The sequence below is a fragment of the Amphiura filiformis genome, chromosome 6, assembly GCF_039555335.1.
Source record: "Amphiura filiformis chromosome 6, Afil_fr2py, whole genome shotgun sequence".
In the NCBI taxonomy this organism is placed as follows: domain Eukaryota; kingdom Metazoa; phylum Echinodermata; class Ophiuroidea; order Amphilepidida; family Amphiuridae; genus Amphiura; species Amphiura filiformis.
In genome coordinates, this window is record NC_092633.1 from 74293753 (window position 1) to 74316350 (window position 22598).

A 22598-nucleotide genomic window follows, 5' to 3' on the forward strand; every position below is an offset into this window, starting at 1 on the left:
TAACAGTGTCATCACCCTGTACATCCAGCCCATGTGCGAATAATGGGACATGTTTCTTGAGTGGCAACACTTTCAGATGCTTATGTGTCCCAGGTTTTACAGGACAAATGTGTGAAAATTGTAAGATGATATTTTCATTTCAAATTAAACTTTCTCTCACAAAGGTATACAAATATTTGAATATATGTAAAATAATAATCTTTTATATTTTTAAAATTTTAATATTTTGATTTTTATAATTTTAATATTTGTGAATTAAAAAATTGCTTTAGGAATGACTTAAAAGTAACATGAAGGATGCATCAATAAAATTATCACTAGATTTTATTTCATATGAAAAAATGGCAAAAGGAAGAACACAGTAATGTTGAGCAATATTCATTTGTGTGTAGTTACATGTACCAGTGTTCATATGGATAGACTCCTTCAACATTGACTAAAATGTGACTTTACCTGTGAGTTCGGTCTTATTTTTTAGATTTTCTGATTTAGCAAATGACTGATAGTGCCTTTATTTTAAGCATTATGTTTGGTTGTTTTTCAGATTTAGTGAATGCTTGTTTATCACAACCTTGTGAAAATGGAGGAAGTTGTTTCTTGATGAATGGGGGTTCTGACTATATATGTCACTGTCCTACTGATTTCACTGGCAGAAATTGTCAAGATTGTAAGATAATGTCTTCTGATCATTCAAATTATTCAAAAAGAGTTTTCATTACAAGTCTATAATTATAATTAGTTCAATAATTTGAAAGGCATTAAAATGCATGAAGGCTATAACTTATGCATTGGAGCCAACCAAGTAGAGATTTGTAATATTGTTGCCTCTGTCCAATCATTTTTAGCATTTTGTAAGATGCATACAAAAACATCCATGATTCCATTGATTGTTTTTCAGATTCAATGAATGCTTGTTTGTCACAACCTTGTGAAAGTGGAGGAACTTGTTTCCCATTGAATAGAGGTTCTGACTATTCCTGTCAATGTCCTACTGATTTCACCGGCAGAAATTGTGAAGATTGTAAGATTATTTCTTCTGCTATTCAAATCATTTTTTTCGGTATACCATGTCTGTTTTGGGAATTGCTTGCTCATATTCACCCTTTTAATTATGGAAATGTTTCAATTTAAAGAAGTTAAAATGTATGAAGGTAAACTTATACATTAGATCCAATCAGAGATTTAAATTGGTGCCCTATGCACCCATTTTGGCATTTCGTAGTATGATGCATATGAAACTCCCAGTTATTCTCGGTGAACATATTTTGTTGTATTTCAGATGTGGGTTCAGTGAATGTTTGTTTATCACAGCCTTGTGAAAATGGAGGAAGTTGTTTTCTGACGGATGGGGGTTCTAGCTATATATGTCATTGTCTTGATGTTTTTACAGGCAGAAATTGTGAAAACTGTAAGATGTGTTTGTGATATTATTCCAATAAATATGTGAAAAAATTAAATTGGTTTTTAGGGTGAACCGACTTATAGTACTAGAGATAAGATAACAATAGTTTTTTTGTTTTTTTTGTTAAGAAATTTTTGAAAGTAAAGAAAATATTGATTCAGCTGTGTTGGAGCCATTTTCTTCATATAATCAAGCAAACCCAAATCGCTACTATCAAAACAATTTGCCTTTCAGTGCGAGAAAACCCATGCTATTCAAGTCCATGTTTCAATGGAGGTGTATGTTCACCGGATACAGTTGGGAGGAGTTACAATTGTAGTTGCCCTGCAATCTTCACAGGAATACATTGTGAAATACCGAGTAAGCTATACTTGATTGAAAATCATTTAAATGCACATTATGAGGTTAACTGATGGTAATGATGGTGTGTATTTGGCTACTTTCATTAAGACAGCATGGTAGAAGTTTAAATTTAACACATTTTGACTTCATGCTAGCTAGTGGCTTTGGTATTCATTTGTGCAAATTTTGGTGGCCCCACACTGGGGTCCGGAAAGGGGCTTATAACCATGGTTACATATTTGGTGTATAAATGGGTGAGCCTACTGTCATGTAAGCTTGAAGGTATGTCAAGCTTGCTTTGCAGCTAGATTAACTTATTCCAAACAGAAAATTTACATTTGCACTATTAAATGAAGAGGATTAATAACAACATTACATATGGTATCAAATGAAATTTGTACATAAACTAAAAGCATTGAACTCATTGAACTAACACATAGCTGTGTATCATCCAGGTAGTGTCTGGGCATATTTTCTGCAACATTTCATTAATATAGTGTCTCTCTTATGAAGTCAGTCTATCATAATATTTCTTTTTATCATCATTTGTCAAAATTGATCCACAAAATACGATGTGGGGTGGATATTTTGACAGCTAAGTATCGAATCTTATCCTGAACAAGTAATTTTGTCATCTTTTGCAGTACTTGTAGTAGTGTCAGATGCTTTAAACATCTACACGAGGATTATAGTCAGGTGTTGGATGCTTTAAACATCTACAAGGTCCTCTTGCTGTCATCAAGATCTCTGCTTAATTTTTTTAGTTATCTTATCAAAAATGACTCTGATTGCTGTCTAATATTGAAGCACTAAAAGATGAATCTATTAACTTCCATCCACCCTTGGGCTAACATAAATTTTTGTCAACATTCATGTAGTGCATATCCACATTACCCATGTAGGTTTATAACAAGGGTACACATAGCATTAAGACATGCTTCATCATGGCCAAGTTAACAAGTATGTATAACTAGTTTTGAGGAACTTTGCTCAATGGAATCTTCAAATAATTATTAATCCTGATGAGCATTGTTCTTCAAAATTTTCTAGCATTGCATTTCTTTCTTACCACATGTATTAACTATTAATGGATTTTTCTTAGTGGAATTTGATTGCTTTATTTTAGCAACTTGCTTTACAGGTCATGGTTGTATTCAAATGGTGCTAAAGGTCAACACTGGGGTGACGGAACTCTTCCAATAGTTGCATTGGGTGCAGTGACTCTAATCAACAGTTCATTAATATAAGGATAAATATATCAATTGCACTTAATTGGTTAATAACAAGACAATTTTTCTTTACAGTTGAAGCTTGTGAATCATTGCCTTGTCAAAATGGTGGTTCATGCGTGCGTGGCAGCGGTGGAGCTGGAACTTACTTTTGTCAGTGTGCAGCGGGCTATACAGGAGTCAACTGTCAGATCCGTAAGGGTTGTCTTTATAAAACTGCAAAATATTTGAAACCATAGCAATACTATGGTTTAAGGTGTACAGGGATGTGCTTTGGATCTTAGGTGGCAAGTTCTGGAATGCATTGTACCAAAAATTTTAAGTGGAAGGTGCAAGGTTTAATTGAATTCTGCCATGTTGAGTTCATATCTTTAGGGACACTGTACAGTGTACATTATCCAATCTTGGTTGTCATGTAAAAAGGAACAAAATTCATACAAATTAAATTGCATCTTTCAGAAACATTGACAAAGAATGCCTATAATTAGCATTTGGGGATCAGTAAGTTATGTGGTTCTTCAATTCAAGCATAAAAATGTCAATTTGATTCATTAAAAAATCTCAACCAATAAATCAAGAACCACAACAGAATTCTAATCTACATTGTAAAACCTTGGTATTACCATTTCCACTGCATAGAATATTTCCTTCCCAGCATATCTAATTCCCTTTTCTCTAAAAACCAGCGCATAACACATTATATTGAACAAATTAGTTTAATTAAACCAATTGCTTGACGGGTTTAAGACTGGTAGCAGTATTGCTCAATTGACTTTCTTGATGTCACATCAATAATGAGCTAGAACTAGTCCCCCGTTTGCAAATGGTGACGCCCTTCGAATAGTGAGGGTTGTTGGAAAATCTTAGATTATCATAACAGGTATGAGAGCCCAACACAGAGCAAGGTACTATGTGTAATTTAGCACAATGCATCATGGGAAGGCATGGTATCTGCCATGCTTCAACTCCAAAACTTGTCACCTGACCTTGTTTACTCTGATTATGCCATTTTCAAGAAATAATTTGAAAACTTAATACTTTTAATTAAATCATTAAATACAAAAGGAAAAGTTAGATTCTATTTATATACTATTGCATTTGTTAAATAGTATAACTGTGCTCTGTATCCTTAGAATGAAACATGTAGCTCCCGAAAAAACACTTCAAATGGCTAGATTTTATATTTAAGTAAGCAATAGTTTAGGGTGCAAAAGAGAAGTACAATGTGTATAATTATATTAATGGTGAGCATTCTGAAATCTAAAAGCTAAATGCTGGCAGAACAGTTTCCTTTCTTAATATCAATTATGCCCAAATATTAATTGCTGTAATTAAGAGATAAATATCGCTATCAAATATTTTCATGTCCTGAAGTGGGCAGTGGTGATTGAAATCATGGGGGCTGGTGCGCATTGCTTTTTTTAGTTGATTATTAAAGCTTGAATCTTCATTCATGGGTTCTGTTGCTGCAGCTGGTGGGATTTCCTAAAGTCGCTTTTTAGTACGGGACTTGGTTAATCTAAAATTTATAATAACAAACACATTTTGGAGACTAGGCTTGTACAGTAGGGAACCTTTAAGATTTTTTGCTAAATCCAAAGACTACGGATATGCAGAAAGCTGAGAGAAAGACTTTAGAAGAGTAGCATTTTTGGTGAAGTTAGATGTAAATCATTTGTCAGAGAGTAAGGTTTAAAGTATGAAGTGCAAAGAAAATATTTCTGTTTAATTTGCTTCTTCTTTATGTAAATATTTTCCGCAGCCATGATTCCAACTGAAGACTTATGCACTCCAAGTCCCTGCGCCAATGGAGCACCATGTATAGTAGCAAATCAAGGGCGCAATTATTTTTGCATTTGTCTGCAAGGGTTTGTGGGTAACCACTGCGAAATATCCAGTAAGAATTGGAAACCTATATTTTTACAGATTAGCTCTGGACATACATATGCTTATTAGCTCTATAGTCTGCTTGCTGGTTTTTACAATTTTGAAAGAAAAAAGAAGCATTTCTGTTGTTATTGGTTTGTGCTTCGGGTATCATTATGCCATGGTCATTAAACCCTGATGTGGAACATTTGATGTGGGTGCCATACATTGCCAGTTGACAACAAGTGTTCAAAATCACCAGCTTCATTTTCTCAAATCACCTGTGTTTTCAGCTTTATTTCACTGCTCTTTCAGTCTCCTATAATTAGACTTCCTTCACGGGTATATTTAGAAGATACAGATTTGATAGAGAGAAATGTCCTTACAAAATTTGTGATCTGATCAATATATTATAAACATAAATTTTAGAATTAGGTTATTATTCTTTAGATGTGGTTGGCCATGGTTATAGATCTAGTTAATCATGGTTCGTGAAGTAGTTTAGTCCTTCATGTAGTAAACAAAGTGCTATCATGCTTATACCAATACCATCTTAATGTATGTTTCTGGTGTGTGAATTAGTAGCCAGGCATTAAGGTATCAGGGAATAATTATGCAGGATGCGGTTACTATGGTGATTTATGTTAATGGATGGATGCAATTTGGGCATCTAAATAATTAATTGGTCTTTTGTTTTGTGTAGTAGCATCATTATTATCATGAGGGTGACCCAAGATGGAATGTTTGCTGGTATGGATTTGGTTCATTTTGGCTACTGACAAATTTATGTGTTAATTGTTATATAAATTAAGTGTATATGTTGAAGATTAAATGAATGGGATATATTAACATTAATTATGGTATATTATTAGTTGCCGGGTTCATTCATTTGGAAGTCCTATTTGTGCAAGTGAGTTTACTAGCCTTAACACTTACCCCAGCCATGCGGCCAAGTAAATAATTGAAATAGTATATCATCACAGCTTTTCTAAAAAGGTAGGAGACCCTATTTTTACAAATTGTATTATCTCACCATCATATATTGGCACACCAAAATCGAAGAGATCCCTTGGAATTTCACAGTAGGAAAATATGTGTTAAGTTTCCTCATTGGTGATTTAGTAACTTGGATGAATGGTTGTATATAATATGACAGTGCTAATAAATGGGGAAGGGGCTTTTAAACATATTTTTATTCGATGTTTATGACAGGGTACTTAACTGCTTTTAAATTGATATTGGATATATTCAAAGCTATTACTTGGATATATTCAAAGCTATTACTAACATATTATTAAGTCCCTTTATTTAAAGTTGTGTTTCAAATGTGCACAGAGCAAAAAAGACATTTACAGAGGCCTTAAAAGGAAGTAGGTGAGGACCAGAAATTAACGCTTTCATTTTTTTACTTGGTCGTATCTTTATTACCCAATGCTAACCCTATAACTCATTTGCATCATTAGACTTTGAAGTGAAATCAGTCCCTGTACTTTATTTCAAAATTGGTTGATTGCTAACAAAATTTAGATGGTTGTCTTGTGTTTGGTAAATAATAATTTGGTTATATTAATAGGATATGGTATTGCAGGATTTCAATGCATAATACAAAGGGAATGGGGGAAAAATGCCTTTAAAAAAATTGAAACCTAAAAGAATGATGATTCATGTTTCAAGAAAAGTTAAATAGAAAACAAGTAATAATTAACGTTGTTCCTTAACCAATTTCAAGTCTGTAAAGTGATATTTGACTCATCCAGACTTTGCAATTGTGTTGAATTGCAAAGTATTCAAATCAAACAAATGATGGGAAAAGAAAAGATTTAGCAAACTGAAGGAATGAAGAAAGAAAAAGAAAAGTAAAAGATGAATGATAGCTAGGAAAATAAGGAATCATAAAGAAAGGGATAATGAAGTAAGATATAGAAGCAATAGATTTATGTAATTTCCTCTTGCCTGTCTATTATATGTCTTGCGTAAACTCTTGGCATACAACTTTATGCATTCTTTTGGGTTGCTGGCTGCAGATTTTTTGTTTGTGTTTGTATTTTGCCAAGTATTTAATCATTTATGTATTTCATTTAGTATAGCTGCTGCTAGTTAAGGGTGGTTATGACAGGGTAGATTTATTGGGCTATTCCAGTTGAAATCCACACACCCCTGTAAAAGATATTGATTGACCCATATATATAGGGATATAGGGAGTATGAATTTCAAATGGGGTTACCTGAATGGTGAGTCCATTTAAAAGAAGGGGTGTATAGATTTCAACTGGAATATCCCAGTTTTTGTCAAGTTGTTGACATGTTTTTAAAACTCTGTGTAGCAACTACTTAGAGTGACACATATAAGCATTTTAAGCTGATTTATCAAGACCTCATTCTGCAATGCTTAGATTGCTCTTTCTTGTTTCACAATATGCACCAGAAAAGTTGCAATTGAAATGAAAATGAAATGTGTTAAATATCCTTGACAAAACCAATCTCTCCATCAATACATCACCCAAACTTGTGTTTAGAAGCCAGCCAGAATTGATGTTTTTTGTGTGCTATGTCATTATTTCAGCGCCCTCTTCGATGCCATGTGATCCCAGTCCATGCGTGAATGATGGTACATGTTTCTTGGCAACAGACACAACATATGGATGTATATGTCCATTGGGTTTCTCTGGCAACAACTGCCAGACTCCTTGTAAGATTCTCATTTTTAGTCAAACTGTATAACCAATTCAGGAATGTTTTACAAAAATCCAAAGATAGGGTGGATTTCTAAAATCTGAATAAAATTGGATGTAAAAAGTACTATTAAAATGACAAATAAGTTGTAGGTATTATGATCTGAAAAGTAGGCATGTAAATCTATAGAACTGGCCCAGTTCCTTCTCTGATTGCGATGTCTAAATTGCAAGCAGGTAACGCGCACGCTCAATCTACGTGTCAATGTAGGTTGGTCACTACTTGCTATAGAGGCCGTCAGCGTGACGTCATTTGCCGCCATCTTGTGGGTACACTCTGTGATGGTCGTTCGATCTCCATGCGTGGACAGCAAAATCACCGCGTTGATGCGTGATAACAGCTGTGTGGCAAGCTGCGCCCTACTCGTAGTGTCAGACGCATAAACACGCAGATCATTTGTACCCACAAGATGGCGAAAGGCTGACGGCCTCTATTGCTACTTGAATGGTTGAGACTTTGCCATGGCTCTAAACTAGAGCTATCAATGCTTACCAGTTGTTGACAATACAATTAGTTTATTTCCCTCCTTCCCCCTAATTGTTCATACATGTGCTTACTACTTTAAGCTTGAAAGCTTTGTTATAATATATGGACAGTTCTCTTTCTTGTGTCATGTTTACAACGGTTGCAGCCCTGGTTCTGTTGGCAAAGGATGGTGAAGATGTGGTAGTAAAGAAGAGACTTTGTAATATTTGTAATAATGCAATGTCCAACTTAAATGACCAATAACATTTGCCCACAAATCCAAGGGTTGCAACCTTTTTGTCATGTTAATTGTATTAATTTGTAATTATGTGATTTCTTGCTCCAACCAACAGCTTCTCAAGCATGTGATACTAGTCCATGTGGTCTAGGCATATGTTATGCAGGTGCTGCAGATACCTATGTATGTGTGTGTCCAGATGGTAGAACAGATACCAGTTGTGAAAGTAAGGACATTTAGAACAATTTTGCTATCAGCTTTAGCAGCAGCAGCAGCGTTCATAATGCAAGCCTATTGCTATTTGTATATACATGTAGAAGGGAGTAGAATGCATTTAGAATGAACTCAGAAAAGACATTCAGCAGTATAGTGAACTCACAGATACTAAATAACAGTCAAAAGGATATGTTTCGGGTTTTGCTTTAACATTGCTTACAGCGTAATACTAACCAATTAACAGTTATGAATTACAGAACAATCTCTTTTCAAGCTGATAATAGACTCGATTGAGAGACTTATTTGTTGCATTTAGAAAAGTGCTCACGACGGCTTATTAATATTTTGCTTTGATTAGCTAACCAAACATTTGCATTTCAGGCATTGTAGTTATTTAATGCTCACAGGACTGTTTACAAGCTATGATCCTAATGTTTTCCCTTGTAGTGTTTTCAGGATGGAGTCTAGAGTGCAGTGTCTCCATAGCAGGAAACTAAAATAAACTTGATTGGGGAACTAGTATTCCAGTTGAAATCCAAACTCCCCCATAGAAGACATTAATCTCCCACACAGACAGGGAGTGTAGATTTCAAATGGAGTCACCCATTCAGGTAACCCCATTTGAAATTCACACTCCCTGTGTGGAAGGTTACTGCCGTGTCTACCATTGGGGTGGATGGATTTCAACTGGAATAGCAGATTAACAAATTAAAGCTGGATGTACTAATCTTAAAAATGATTGTGCTATTCGCTGGCATAGTACACATTGGTCAACTGGCTCACGCTTCCTTTCTTAGGAACGGAACCACTGATTGAAATGATCACAACATAAAACCTATGACATATCATAATTTGGAACAGGTGTATGAGCCCAAGCTTGAACCAGTAACCATATGAATGTGCACTACGGCAGCAATTTTTTTGTAATATATTTGCCTGACAAATTATGTTGTAGCAATGAAGCTAACTGTACTAACATTGATGTAAATATTTGCCGCATCATATTTATTTAAATGTATAAAGTTGTGTTTCTTCTTTCATTAAATAGAGTGCTCGATCCTGTGAAGGAGAGCGTGTACATAACATTAAAAGAAACAAATTTACTCCATTTTCACTACGATTCGTTTACCGAAGGCTCCTCAGGTGAATGAGAGAAATGTAGAACAAACTTAGAGTCATGCGTTTATCGCGTTGCTTAAACATGTTTAACGCGCTTGATTTTTATACGCTCGCTTGCGTTTTTCCTTAAACATGTTTAACGCTCTGGTCGCTTTCTTGCATGTCGCATACGGTGTCGCTTACATATATATTAATTTATTTTGCGCGCGGAACTTTTTCTCCTTAAACATGTTTAACGTTTGTATTAATTTATTTAATTTATTTATTAATTAGAATTTATTAATTAATTTATTTGTATTAATTTATTTAAATGTATGTATTAATTGGATGTTTGTTTAGATTCAGTGTTGAGCTTGGCATGTGTTCTTCATTGGCTCCTATGGGTGCACACTAATTAAAGCTATTGCCCAGCTCTACCTAAACATTGCAGTGCTTTCATGTGAGAAACCACACATGGTTTATCAACACTTAGTAAAAACGTGAAAAACATGCTCTGTATGCGTGCTTTTGTGGTATGTGCTCTGTCAATGACTTTCTCAATGTCTGACAGTCTGAACACAGAAATAGTAATATTTCCAAATATTCTGAGTTCTGAATGATCTGCAGACAGCCCATACTTCTAGATTTGGACATGATTATAAAAAACTTTGATTACTTCAACAATTTTGGTAAAAAAGTTACCCTTTAATTATGTTTTTTTATGTGTAAATATTATACTGATGTTTGTGTTTTATGTTTGTTTGCATGTTTTCAGCTATTGATGCATGTACACCTAATCCGTGCATGAATTCAGGCACATGTTTTCTAGGCGACCAGAGTGTTCCCTATTTCTGTCTCTGTCAAGAAGGATTTGTCGGTGTGAACTGTGAAGAGTCTACCAGTAAGAAATTATGTTTAGAATTGCTTATATTTCAAGTGCATCATTTAAATGTGCATATTGTATAAAAGGCTAGTATAGTGGTGTAATACCTCAAGAATACATTTACACCCCTGACATAAAACTAAGACTATAGTTTGTCTCGTCTCAAGTTGAGAGTACCGCCATGTTGGATTTTGTAGTGGCAGATTCAAATCATGCACGCAAACCTGATCCCGCGGGGCATACACACACAATTTGTCAGTACACTAGTGACGTAAACGCAACATTTTGAATCTGCCACTGCCAAATCCAACATGACATTACTCTCAACTTGAGACGAGACAAACTATAATAACCAGGGGTAGTGAGCGTAGCACTTCCCTGGTCGACCACCAACTGTAATCCTAACCCTAGATTCTAATCCTAAAACCTAAATCCTAAGGATGTATCCTTAGCATAATCCTACCAATAAATTCTACCCCTATACTGTTTATGTTTATACTGAAATAATGTGAGGAATGAGTGAGACTGAAATAGATGTGTTGACATATAATCACAATTTTGCGCATTATTATAAAAACGAAGCATGGTACTTATAAATTGCAAAACATTTTTGTTTTGCAAACTTAATTTAACAAATGATTCAGATTTCATTAGACGGTCTTCTGCAATGCCTTACGTGATCAAATTACATGTTTGTTTTGCTTTATTATTTTTTCATGAAAGTCTGGTGTGGGCTGAGTGCAAGATATCAGCCTTCGCCCTTAACGAAAATAAATAAACAAATAACAAACTTATATCAATATCACTAGTTGAATAAATAAAGTTTGAAGGGCATAATTTTATACAAATGTCAAGTATGTTCAATTATGCTAAGGAAAAAGATAAGTTTTATAATTATTCTCATTGCAAAAATCTTACTCATCTCTTGGCAAATTAATTAATCATTAGTGAAAGTTCAGAATTGATACAATTCACTCTTGAATTGCTGATTGTAAACTGATGTGGAAAGAATAAACACATTCACACAAAGTATTGTCTACCATTGAGTGGGTACACTGTGGTTAAGTTATATAAACTACATGTGGAGTCTGGCAACCCTGTTTGCACAAGTTGTGGGAGTTTAGGCTAGAATAGGATTCCAATGTTGAGTGGTGGTTGTCCAAGACTATCCATAATGCATTGCAGAAATAAATTTCAAAACTGAGGAATCTATTTTTAACACACCTTTGTCTTTGAAATGTACAAGTAAAAAATTCTGTTCTGATTCAGTGGCATAGCAAAGACTTTTTCAATGAGGGTGGGCAAGGCAAATTTCCAGGGGGCAAACTTTGACGAAAATGGTCAAAAATGGGCTAAAAATTACTAAAAAAGCCTCTCACAGTGGGGGCGCAAGAGGGAGCCAAGACTTCTTACAGGGGCAGCTGCCCCTTGCAACCCCCTGGCTACCCCACTGTCCTGATTTGGTTCTAATGATAACTCTTCTTGCAGAAATTTCTATTCAAAACTCTACTTATGAAAATTGGTGCCTACATAACACCCTACCAAAATGAAAGTTGGAATATTTCATCATAAAATGCCTTTGTGGGATAGCATCAATTTTTCTTGAGCTGTTTGTTATAAGTTGTTATTGGATGATAAATTGATACCAGAAATACATTTTAGTTTTGTTACTGAACATTATATTTGGCAATCTGACAATTATATTCAAATGCCCACCGAGGCATAAAAAATAATAGACAAAAGAATCTCAAAATAAAATATAAATTTTTTATTCATATATGTGCTCCCTTTCAAGTATCAGGTTTTAATCACCTAAATTCTAAATTGTCACAACACCAATGACAAATATCATGACATTGTTTAATTTGTTTTATAGAAAACGATAAGTAGCTGCATTCCACTTGTTTACAGTTTTAATCACATATCCAAGGAAGTTAATAGGGGAAATATTCATTTGAACATGTATCAAAAGAATCTAATATGCCATATTCTACTTCAATATAACATGGTGGAGTATGCATGCAACTCTATCAAGTTCATTGAACGCATCCAATAATAATTAGAAAATGCCAAGAATCAATAAAATCTATGGTAAAAGACCAACAAAGCAGGGCTAGTTATTTTCTGCGTATAGGTTTTGTTTTTACGGATGATCAATATCATAATTCTTTAATTATACTAGATGCAGATCAATATTCAGTTAACAGTTGGGTGTGTTAATTTCTGTACATATCTTACTAGCATTGCATAATTTGGAATAATTGAATCTTGAATATCCTTTTTAAAAAGGAAAAAACATAATTGAAAATGATATGAACTGTATATAAATGAACTGAGGAAATGGATATTGGAAAATTTAACAGACACTATAATTAAGTATGCCAATCCCACAATGTGGTAGCCCAAAAACAACAAATCTTTAAGTTTATGAAAATATTCACCAAAAATCCTAAAAATTGCCAAAAAATGCCTTCTACATTGTAAAATTTATTTCTGATAAGTTAAATTTTGAGCAGATTTTTGTTGATTTGTAACTTTTTACATTTTGCACCCTCTGTTTGTAGTTTTGGACCTGTGTTTCGATGGTCTAGTTGAAACCCCAAAACCAAACATTCAAAATCGCAATCCTTTTCATGGAAGAACTTTTGGTGCCATACTGACACTATTGTGGATTTGATCTTAACAGGTAACCCTGACGATGCATGCAATCCTAACCCATGCTCCAATAGAGCCACTTGTCTCCAACCAGTGCAAGGGTTGGGATATGCTTGCCTCTGTCAAGATGGATTCCAAGGAACAGACTGTGAAGAGATTAGCAGTAGGTTTTGATGTGAAGTAGCTTTGTGCAGCTAGTGTCCCAGCTGAAAATTAGTCAATTATAATAGAACCTGACTTTCCCTTCATGAACATCATCCACTGATGAAGAAGGAACAAAACGCTCATATTTTAATACCAAAATAGTGATTTGTAGCAGTATATAAATCAGGTTGTACTAGTATTGGACTGATGCAGCAGACATATTTATGTGTATGCATGTGTTTCATTTTACAGTCAGTGATAACAATAGCCTATTTTTGAGTCTTTATAGTGACCCTACCCTGCTACAAGTGTTATTTATTTCTGGTGTGTAGTTGCCAAGTTTCCCAGTAGTATTTTGTTTAATATATTGAATAAAACCTAGCCAACCAATAAGCAGTTGTCTCCGGTATAAATCCAGCCATTTGTATTCCTGTCAGTACAGATTACCACCGTGATTACCAGCTTATGCCATACCAAGTACTTATGATAGCAGATACGTACAGGTTGCGCAAGGGGACAATTTGGGGCAGATTTCAGGATTTGAAAAATGCTTATATTATTACCAGAATTAACCAAGAAGCCAAAATTGGCTTTAAGTACCAAGAAATTGTCTGATTTTACCTATTTGATTGGGGGTTGGTGAAAGTGGCCATTAAATGCACTCCTGGATCTAACCTAGTCTGAATCTCTTACCCAAGCTTAACCGGAATGGTATTTAAGTTTATGCAAGGATTTGCAACTTTCTCTGAGATGTTAGAAAATGTGATGTAAGGAGCACATAACATATTATTCAAGAAAATTGAAAAACATTTTCCTATACTTGTATACCCGATTGACAAAAGTCTGGGTACACATTTCAACAAATAAGCAAGTAACTTCTTATTAAACCAGTGATCGGCTGTTCTTTAATGCTCTGCATGATAGCTATAAGCTTCAACATAAAAAGTCCAGGTTTTGAGATATTTTCTCAAAATACCAAGGACTATCTTAACACTGAATCAATACTAGGCTTGTTTTTAAAATTTTAAAATTTTGAAAAGTTGAAACTACAGTCGACACCAGCGTGGAGAGTGTTAAGATACATTAATAGATAACTCTGAAAACTATGAAGGAAGTAATAATTCATATCTCCATTAACTCCGTTGAGTCATATATCTGTGAATCCTATATTTAAATACAATGGCATATTGTGAACAATAATTTGAAATTCATGCTTGATGGCACACTTGTATCGTTTTTGACCCCACCTTTTGTGTCCTCACTGTGAATATTAGCTATGTGTTTTATGAAGTCAAGTGAACGAACTGTTTCTAATGAACTTAGGAATATGTTGTAGGTGTTACAATGACGTCAGGTTACTCTCAACCACAGTGTTTTAATTTGGATCATGAAACATGTCGCCGTTTCCGTGTTATTTTAAAGCATAACTTGGCATGTGATATGATTCAGATTATTATATATTATATGAATCGTTTCCAAAACTTACACTACACAAGGTCCGTATTTTATTCATACTTGTACTTACATGGCAAAGTTGTGAAAAGGTTACAGCGTTTAAGCACCAACCTGTTTGAGATACCCTGTTCTTGATTGTGTTCTAGAATGCTTAGGTCATGGGTAAAAATTGTTTTAACTTTGACTACAGGAGCAGACTAATAAAAAAAAGTCAAAATATTGCCTTTTTATTTTGAGTGAACTTCCAGATAAAATTTAAAGCACTTTCACCTTTAAAGCACAATGATGTGAAAAGCACAACTCAACACATTTCTCAGTTATTCTTACCATAGAATATCATGAAGATCCCATGTGTCACTAATTTGCGACACATATTAAAGATCTTATGTGTCACTAATTATGACACAGGTATGAAGATCCTATGTGTCGCTAATTGGGATCACATGTTTTGTCCTTTTTTGTGTCCTTTTCATTAGATGTTGCCATTTCATTACCATGCTGATGCATACCTGTAAACAGTTGTAATAAACACAACAGGTCATTTCATTTAAAGTAAATACAACTCATCGTATATCAACTTAATGAAAATAATTACAATAATAGTTTGCTCTTTAGTTGCCATAATAATTTGCCGGCTTGTTGATTTTCAGTATTATTCTTATACCAATTGCTTAAACACTGTAAATCAGCCAAAATGGTGTAATTTCCAGTTGCATAGTTCAATGAACTCTGTTCAATTAGCATAGCTCAAATGTTGACCTCAAAGTTGTGAAGAATGAGTTTTGTACCCATTACATCCAGAGGTCATTCTCTAGATGTACAATTACATTTAGGTTCATGAACTGTGCCTTGGCAGCTGGGGTTGTTTGGTATCCTAGTGATACCAATTGCTCAATGATCTTAGGCTCTTTTGTTGAGAATCATATACCATGATTGATCAGGGTCAGTGCAAATCATACATTACATATTATTTGTATAAAGTTTATCAATGTTTGGGGGGAAATGAAGAAGAAAGCTTCCTTGTGAAGTACTTAATAACTGCATGGGAATGGGAATACTTTTCGTAACATATTTTCACCCATATTACAGTTGTATGAATTTTTAAAAATTTGACATATTGAACCTGTAATGCATTTGGCAGATGCATGCGTGCAGTTGATTAATATGCCATTATCGTGACAATGTTATTTTTGTTTGAAGCCGTTGTTGATTTTGTATTGCACATCTTTACATATAACAAGTCCTATTGTAGTAACAAATCGATAAGTCATGCACATATGACAATGCAAAATGCCACCAGCAACGTGAAGTTATGTGTTGGAAATTAAAATCCCATTGCAAGATTGATTTGAAACCAGTGTAATTGGCTATTCCAGTTGAAATCCATACGCCCTGCAATGGAGGATATGTCCTTAAACTCCCACACATGGGTGTAGATTTCAAATGGAGTCAGCCATATTCAGGTAACTTTATTTGAAATTCCCACTTACTGGAAAATTAAGGTCATGTCTCTCATAGAGGGCATGGATTTAAACTGGAATAGCCTAATATTGCCAAGTATGATTCCTCAATTTCTCTGTACTGTGTGTTGTGAAGAAAACAGACACATAGCCAGGATTTTTTAGGGGGATTGCAGAATATCGAAAATGTGGACCTTATGCCAAAATAAATTTGCTTGCATATAAAACATGGACTTACCACCCTAAAATATTTCTCCCCTGAAAAGTGGACCGTTTTGTTGGAAAATTATAACAAAGTTGCATTGAACACAAATGTCACACTAGATCAATAGGTTTTCTCTAGATCATTGGTCAAAATAATGAGCTTTTAAACTGTTTGTTGATGATGGGGTTTACATTTTGTGTAGATTTGAGAAGTGTGTATCATTTTTCTTACCCTAATTTGAAAATGGTGGTCATAATGTAAACATGGATTGATTTTTTTACAGCTGGTTAAAGGTATTGGACATCATCACTAAGAGACACTTTATTGGACACTGTCACTTATTGGACACCATCACCGTCACTTTTCCTACTAATTGTAATACTAACCAGTATGGAGCAGCATTTTATTCCTAGACTTGTGATGATGGAATAATCATTATTGATAGATAATATTGATATGTAATCAATATCTTGATTTATTATTTTTTCCAGATGACCCATGCATAATACAGCCATGTTTAAATCAAGGCACATGCGTCAGGAATTCCGACACAGCATACACATGCGTATGTAGATCTGGGTATCTGGGAACAAACTGTGAATGTAAGTAAATTAAAACAATTCTTAGTATGTGTTCAATCGGGGCAGAACTTAATAAAAATCTGTTGATGAGGTGAAATTCTGCCCTGTGGATCGAATTTTTGCTTCATTTGAAAGGATAGTTATCTTTTATCAACTTTGGGTCCTGTCTGCAAAGTGTAAATTTTTACTGCCATTTTGTTTTTGTCCCAGTAGGTTAGATAAATACATGAATCTTTGGATTTATTTTATCACCCTCTACTTTGACGCAACTTCAGGGCGATGATCTTTTATATACTGCATTGCCAAACCCACAAGGTTGCACACTTGACAGAAAGTCACCGATCACTGTAACCCAAATCATTCCATAAACCATTCCAGGGATGTGCAGTTTGATATCAATGTAAGCCCTAATTGACTACAAGCAAGGCTCAACTCTCCAAGCTGTGTATGGGTAGGTCTGGACAATAATCAGCAGTCCCTGTTCAGTGCAATTTCAAGCAAGCTCAAATTTCGGCAAGATAAAAATTGACACTGTGTAGGGGATTGAACTCTTACAGCTATGCACCAGAGTCACTAATCTTACTGACCTGATTGGACTGCTACCTTCATGTACAAGCAAGGAATCCCATTCAATTCAAGACCCAAGCTATATCCTGTAAATGTTGAAAGCAAGCCAGTTCAGAACAGTTGATGCTCTATTAATGTTAACTAATAAAGATGCAATAGTTATTTGTGATTTAAAAATTGTTGTGTATTATTATCATCTTTCATCATACAGTTCAGACAACACAGCCATGCAATTCCAATCCATGTTTCAACGGAGGTGTGTGCACTAATGTGAACAGTAATAGATATGTGTGTACCTGTCCTGTCACACATACAGGAACACAGTGTGAAATACAAGTGGGTAAGGATAATATGATATGTATTGGATGGCAACATGAACCCATCATTAATGAGGCGATGAATACTTCATATATACCTTTGATATAGAAAAGTTATTCCTAAAGTTTATCAAACTGTACATGTACAGGGTGTCCATGAAAGATGTACATCATCGGAAACTTAATGTTTGGTTTATTTTTATGCCCAAACCAAACATACCTAAATTATTGATGTTGTGTAGGAATAAATCAGCTATAACATATTTTTTTAAATTTTGACAATTGACTGCACCATGCTTAAAATATAAGAATTTTATTAAACTACCTCATTTTCAAACCTTTCCACAGATTCAAATATCAATCAATGATCTGTACAAGGAGATCATCACTGCGTCTATTCGCTGTGGAATGGGTCAAAAATGAGGTAGTTTCGTAAAATTCATATATTTCAAGAACAGAGTGGTCAATTGTCAAAATTCAAAAAGGATGTGATAGCTGATAATTTTATTCTTTAACCACATCAACTGTTTAGTTCTGGTTGGTTCCAGTACTAAAATACCCAAAAATACAGTTCTTTCAGGGACACCCAGTACCAGTAGTACCATAAGTCATGCTGGTGCAGCGGCACAGTCTTTGATTAGTGAGCCAAAGGTTGTGGGTTCAATCCTAAAAAATAAGCTGCTCTATCAGGTTGTGCTCCTTAGGCAATGAATTTTATCTCTTTTGCCTCTGCACCCAGGTGTATAGGAGATAAAACAGATCAGTTTTTTAAAGCAGTAGTGAACCCCTTGCAGTACGTTTAACTTACTATTTTGGTCCAAATGCCAAATTTGGCCTGTTTGCATTGCTCCGGCATGACCTATGTACTGTAGTTTTAAACATGACAGTAATCATATGGGTTTTTTTCAGCTATATTTCAACCAATAGGCATTATAGTTCAGACCCAACAAAATGTTAATAATAATTTTTATAATGTTTATTGTAAAAGATTTAAAATTTTGATTACAAGAAATTGAAATGAAATTTGTTTATGAATACTCTAAATCATCTGGGAATCGTAAACAAAGGCAATAATTAATTCTTGTTAACCAGGTTATTCTGTATACATTCTGGTACTGACCACAATGTGGGTTGCTCCCAAGGTATGTAGAATAATCTGGTTAACAAGAATTAATTCTTTCTTTTGATAAGATAGGAAAGTAACCAAGCTAATCATGTTTTTGGTTGTTTTACCTTATAAATCTTTATTATCAATTTTATAGATTTGTGATGGGGATGATTGCTTTGGGGAATGAGCTACAGATTTCAAAGAATTTTACTTAGATTCAGTTGTTTTTCCAAGTCTTTTGCGTTGTCAAATAATATAAATTAACGGGGTTTACTAGCATGTTATTTTTATTGGAAAGCACATGGTTGTCTAGGCAATGTACACTTTTGGTTTGTTTGTATATGTTTACTGTTTAATTTCTGTCTTGTTAATGTACCTATAATATTATTTTGACTTTTAAAAGTCTCACTCAGTCCAAGTATGAACAATGTGTTCATATACAAGCACTTTGTCAATGTGGCCATTATCTATAGTGGACCAAATAACTTTTTGAATGCATACTAAACATCATGTTGGTATCCATCATTGTTCTACTTCTGTATGTGGCATTCATCGCTTATAAAGGATTAATAAAGGATTCAATGTTCGCCCCTATACCCAAAGCGCTAAAGTGGCGGTAATTTGTCTCCTTATGGTGTTGGGTTTCAACTGCTGCTTAGCCACATACCGGGGCCACATATATCGAGGGAGTTTAAAAGTGCTGGTCCTAACAAGTGTGTTGATTTTCTGAACAATACTCTTGCCTTAAGGTCGGTAAATAGACTGACATTTTTGTCTGTATTTCCTGTGCAACAAAAGCTAATTTTGCCAAATTGATTTTTGCACATGCTTATACCAATTATTCACTTGACTTAAATCCTGTTTAAATTAATATAAAATCACTTTTCTTTTGCTTCTCGTTGATATCATTAAATAATATTTCATATATTACAAAGACCTATTCTCCTCAAAGTTGCACCACTTTTCATGAGTTAATTACAGTTGTTGAGGAACTTGAGTGTTCTTAATTCTAAATTAATTGTCTTTTATGATACGGTTTGTTCTATAATTTGTTCCACCTGACATCAGTTCTTTTACGGGGTTGCGCCACAAACAAACCGCCATTGTATATGTGCGCATACACTCTTCTGACCAGGTTAACACATGGTTCAATTATGCAATCAGCGAAATACGCACCTGCATCACTATCACACTTGGGGAGAAACAAGTATTTAGTGCATTCTATACTTTGATCAGGTACAGAGGGTCCTCACAAAGTTGCAAAATGATAATAATAAGGATGCTTTGCTGCAGTTGCACATACCACAAAAAGCAATATACTCCATGAATACATTGCGCATCAACTTACCTTTTATATTGATGAACATAATTATGCTCATCATAATGTTGGCTTTCTTCAATGCATGGGCAAATTAAACCAAATTATTTCTATCGTTTACGTACAAATGATACGCTTTGCAGGTGTGGGGAAAAATAAGTTCACTTTTGCACATTATATAACCTATCTTGCTATATATGTTAGTCCAGCTCTATTTTGTCTATCCCCTATGTTTAGCCCAAGGTGATCGCTGCAGCCTTAGCCCTTGTCTTAATCAAGGGACTTGCTTCAACTCTGCATCTGGAGCCGGATATGTGTGTGTATGTCCTGACGGTTTTGTCGGGGCCAACTGTGAAACGTATATTGGTAGGACATTTTATGGGTTTGCTTCTTCCACTTACTGCATTTGTGTGTGCTTCTTGTTTTTATCCACTTACTGCATTTGTGTGTGCTTCTTGTTTTTATCCACTTACTGCATTTGTGTGTGCTATTTGTTTTTCCATTCACTGCATTTTAGTGTGCTTCTTGTTTTTATCCATTTACTACATTTGAGCGTGCTTCTTGTTTTCATCCAACTACTGCATTTGTCCTTTGTTTTCATCTGTTTGTTGCACTAGCTAGCTTATCCTACATGTTTCTGATCACTTTAATGTACACACATAGAGGGTCATAGTGTGATGTTTTATAAATTACAGATTTTGTCCCAAGTATGGAAAATATGTTATAAACTATTTTTGTTAAAACAAAGCTACATTAAGACATTTCAAGTTTATAGTTTATGCTGCTAAAATTCTTCTGCAAATGTATAGCTGATGCAGCAAATCATTCATGTAATGGTTGTATACATTTAAACATTCACTCCACAAGTGAACCATTTTTGCTGATGGTTCCTGCATCTGGTTGCTCTATTAGGCAAGTGATCAATCACATGTTGCCAGCATGCCCAATGTCAAATTACGCACAGTTTTAACTGTAGCAGCGGATGAATCACAAGATTTGATCACCAGTGATGTCCCACATATGCGAATGTTGTCTCATTTGCTCTCGGATCATTAAAATGAAAGTGGTTACATAGAGAAATCAGGCCAATGTTCACTAAACGAGCTTCTACTGAATGAAATAAAAATATCCAATAAAAATCCCATTCAGATTTTAAAACTATACACATTCTTCTCACAAAATCCGTTCATGAAATGTGTTTAGAAGCTTTCATTTCTCAGGACGGGTCGTGTAAATGTTGCAAAATCACCCTTTTTTTACATGCGAAAGGGCAAAAATTAGCGTGAATCCAGTGAAATCCCGACATTCAAATGGCCCTCTCGCGGTTGTTGATGATCCAATTCTTTTTTCCCAAAGTGCATTGCAAAATTGATTATCTGCTTTAGAAGTATCTATAAAAACAATTCTGATAGGTCAAATATTTTTTCCGGACTATTCAATAATGTAAAATATCCAATCGGTATGCGTGTTATTAAAAGGTCAGGAAATAGCCCATTAGCATGACGTCATCACGACATCCCGGATGCGTTGCTTGGGGACGCTGCCGCCATTACCGCTTCAATCAGCTGATTGTAAGGACGTACTTCGCATCATTTCATTAAATTTTAACATTGCTTGTCGTTCAATAAGATAGTTTTAGCTCTGATATACTATTTTAATTTTACTGGAAGTCATTTGCTGGTTTAACAGAGTGGTGAATCAACAAAATATCGCATTTTATTTTATCCGTGTAAGTCAAATCTCCCAACCGGACCCAAGGCCAAGTCGGCTTGAGCCGCAGAACTTGCACTGTAGGGGTAATAGGGTTTCCTGTGTGTTATGTTTTCTACGTTTGCGATATATGAGGACCTGACACACATAAGTTGTTGTGGTATTTGTGGAAAATTTGTAGTAATAAAAGTTTGTAAGAAACAGAAAACAACCAACACATGCTTCATGACCAGTTTGTGAATATTGATTGTGTCTTTCCCCCATGCACAACAATGGAGTGGTCCTAATTGCAAACTCCCTGGGTGTGCTTATGCATTATTGATCAAGCCTAATCTCCTGTGCAATGACCCAGTGAATAGTGTACACAGAACTTTGCACTGTGTGTGGATGAGGATGTCTATATCAAATGAGACAATACTGCCAAAACGTTTCCATATGTTAGCTTAGTAAAGCAAATCATGAAATATTGGCATCATATACAATTTCATCATAATAATTAATATGGTGCTACTTCTTTGAAAATGCAAATTATAGCTACAATATGCTTTCCAGCAAGTTTATATAAAGTTTGCAGTGAAAATTGTTCTCAGTGTGTTACTTTCATGGT

General features: G+C 34.8%; 1 protein-coding gene across 1 annotated transcript in view; it reads left to right on the forward strand.

The window, feature by feature from the left end:
• Positions 1 to 22598, forward strand: part of LOC140156015 (uncharacterized) — a 193137-nt gene that overhangs the window by 57286 nt on the left and 113253 nt on the right. Inside the window, exons 12-19 of the mRNA XM_072179104.1 lie at positions 3049 to 3168; positions 4736 to 4870; positions 7402 to 7527; positions 8390 to 8500; positions 10364 to 10489; positions 16882 to 16992; positions 17750 to 17878; positions 20519 to 20647. Coding sequence (XP_072035205.1) covers positions 3049 to 3168; positions 4736 to 4870; positions 7402 to 7527; positions 8390 to 8500; positions 10364 to 10489; positions 16882 to 16992; positions 17750 to 17878; positions 20519 to 20647 — 987 coding nt within the window. The remainder of the gene's footprint in view (positions 1 to 3048; positions 3169 to 4735; positions 4871 to 7401; positions 7528 to 8389; positions 8501 to 10363; positions 10490 to 16881; positions 16993 to 17749; positions 17879 to 20518; positions 20648 to 22598) is intronic.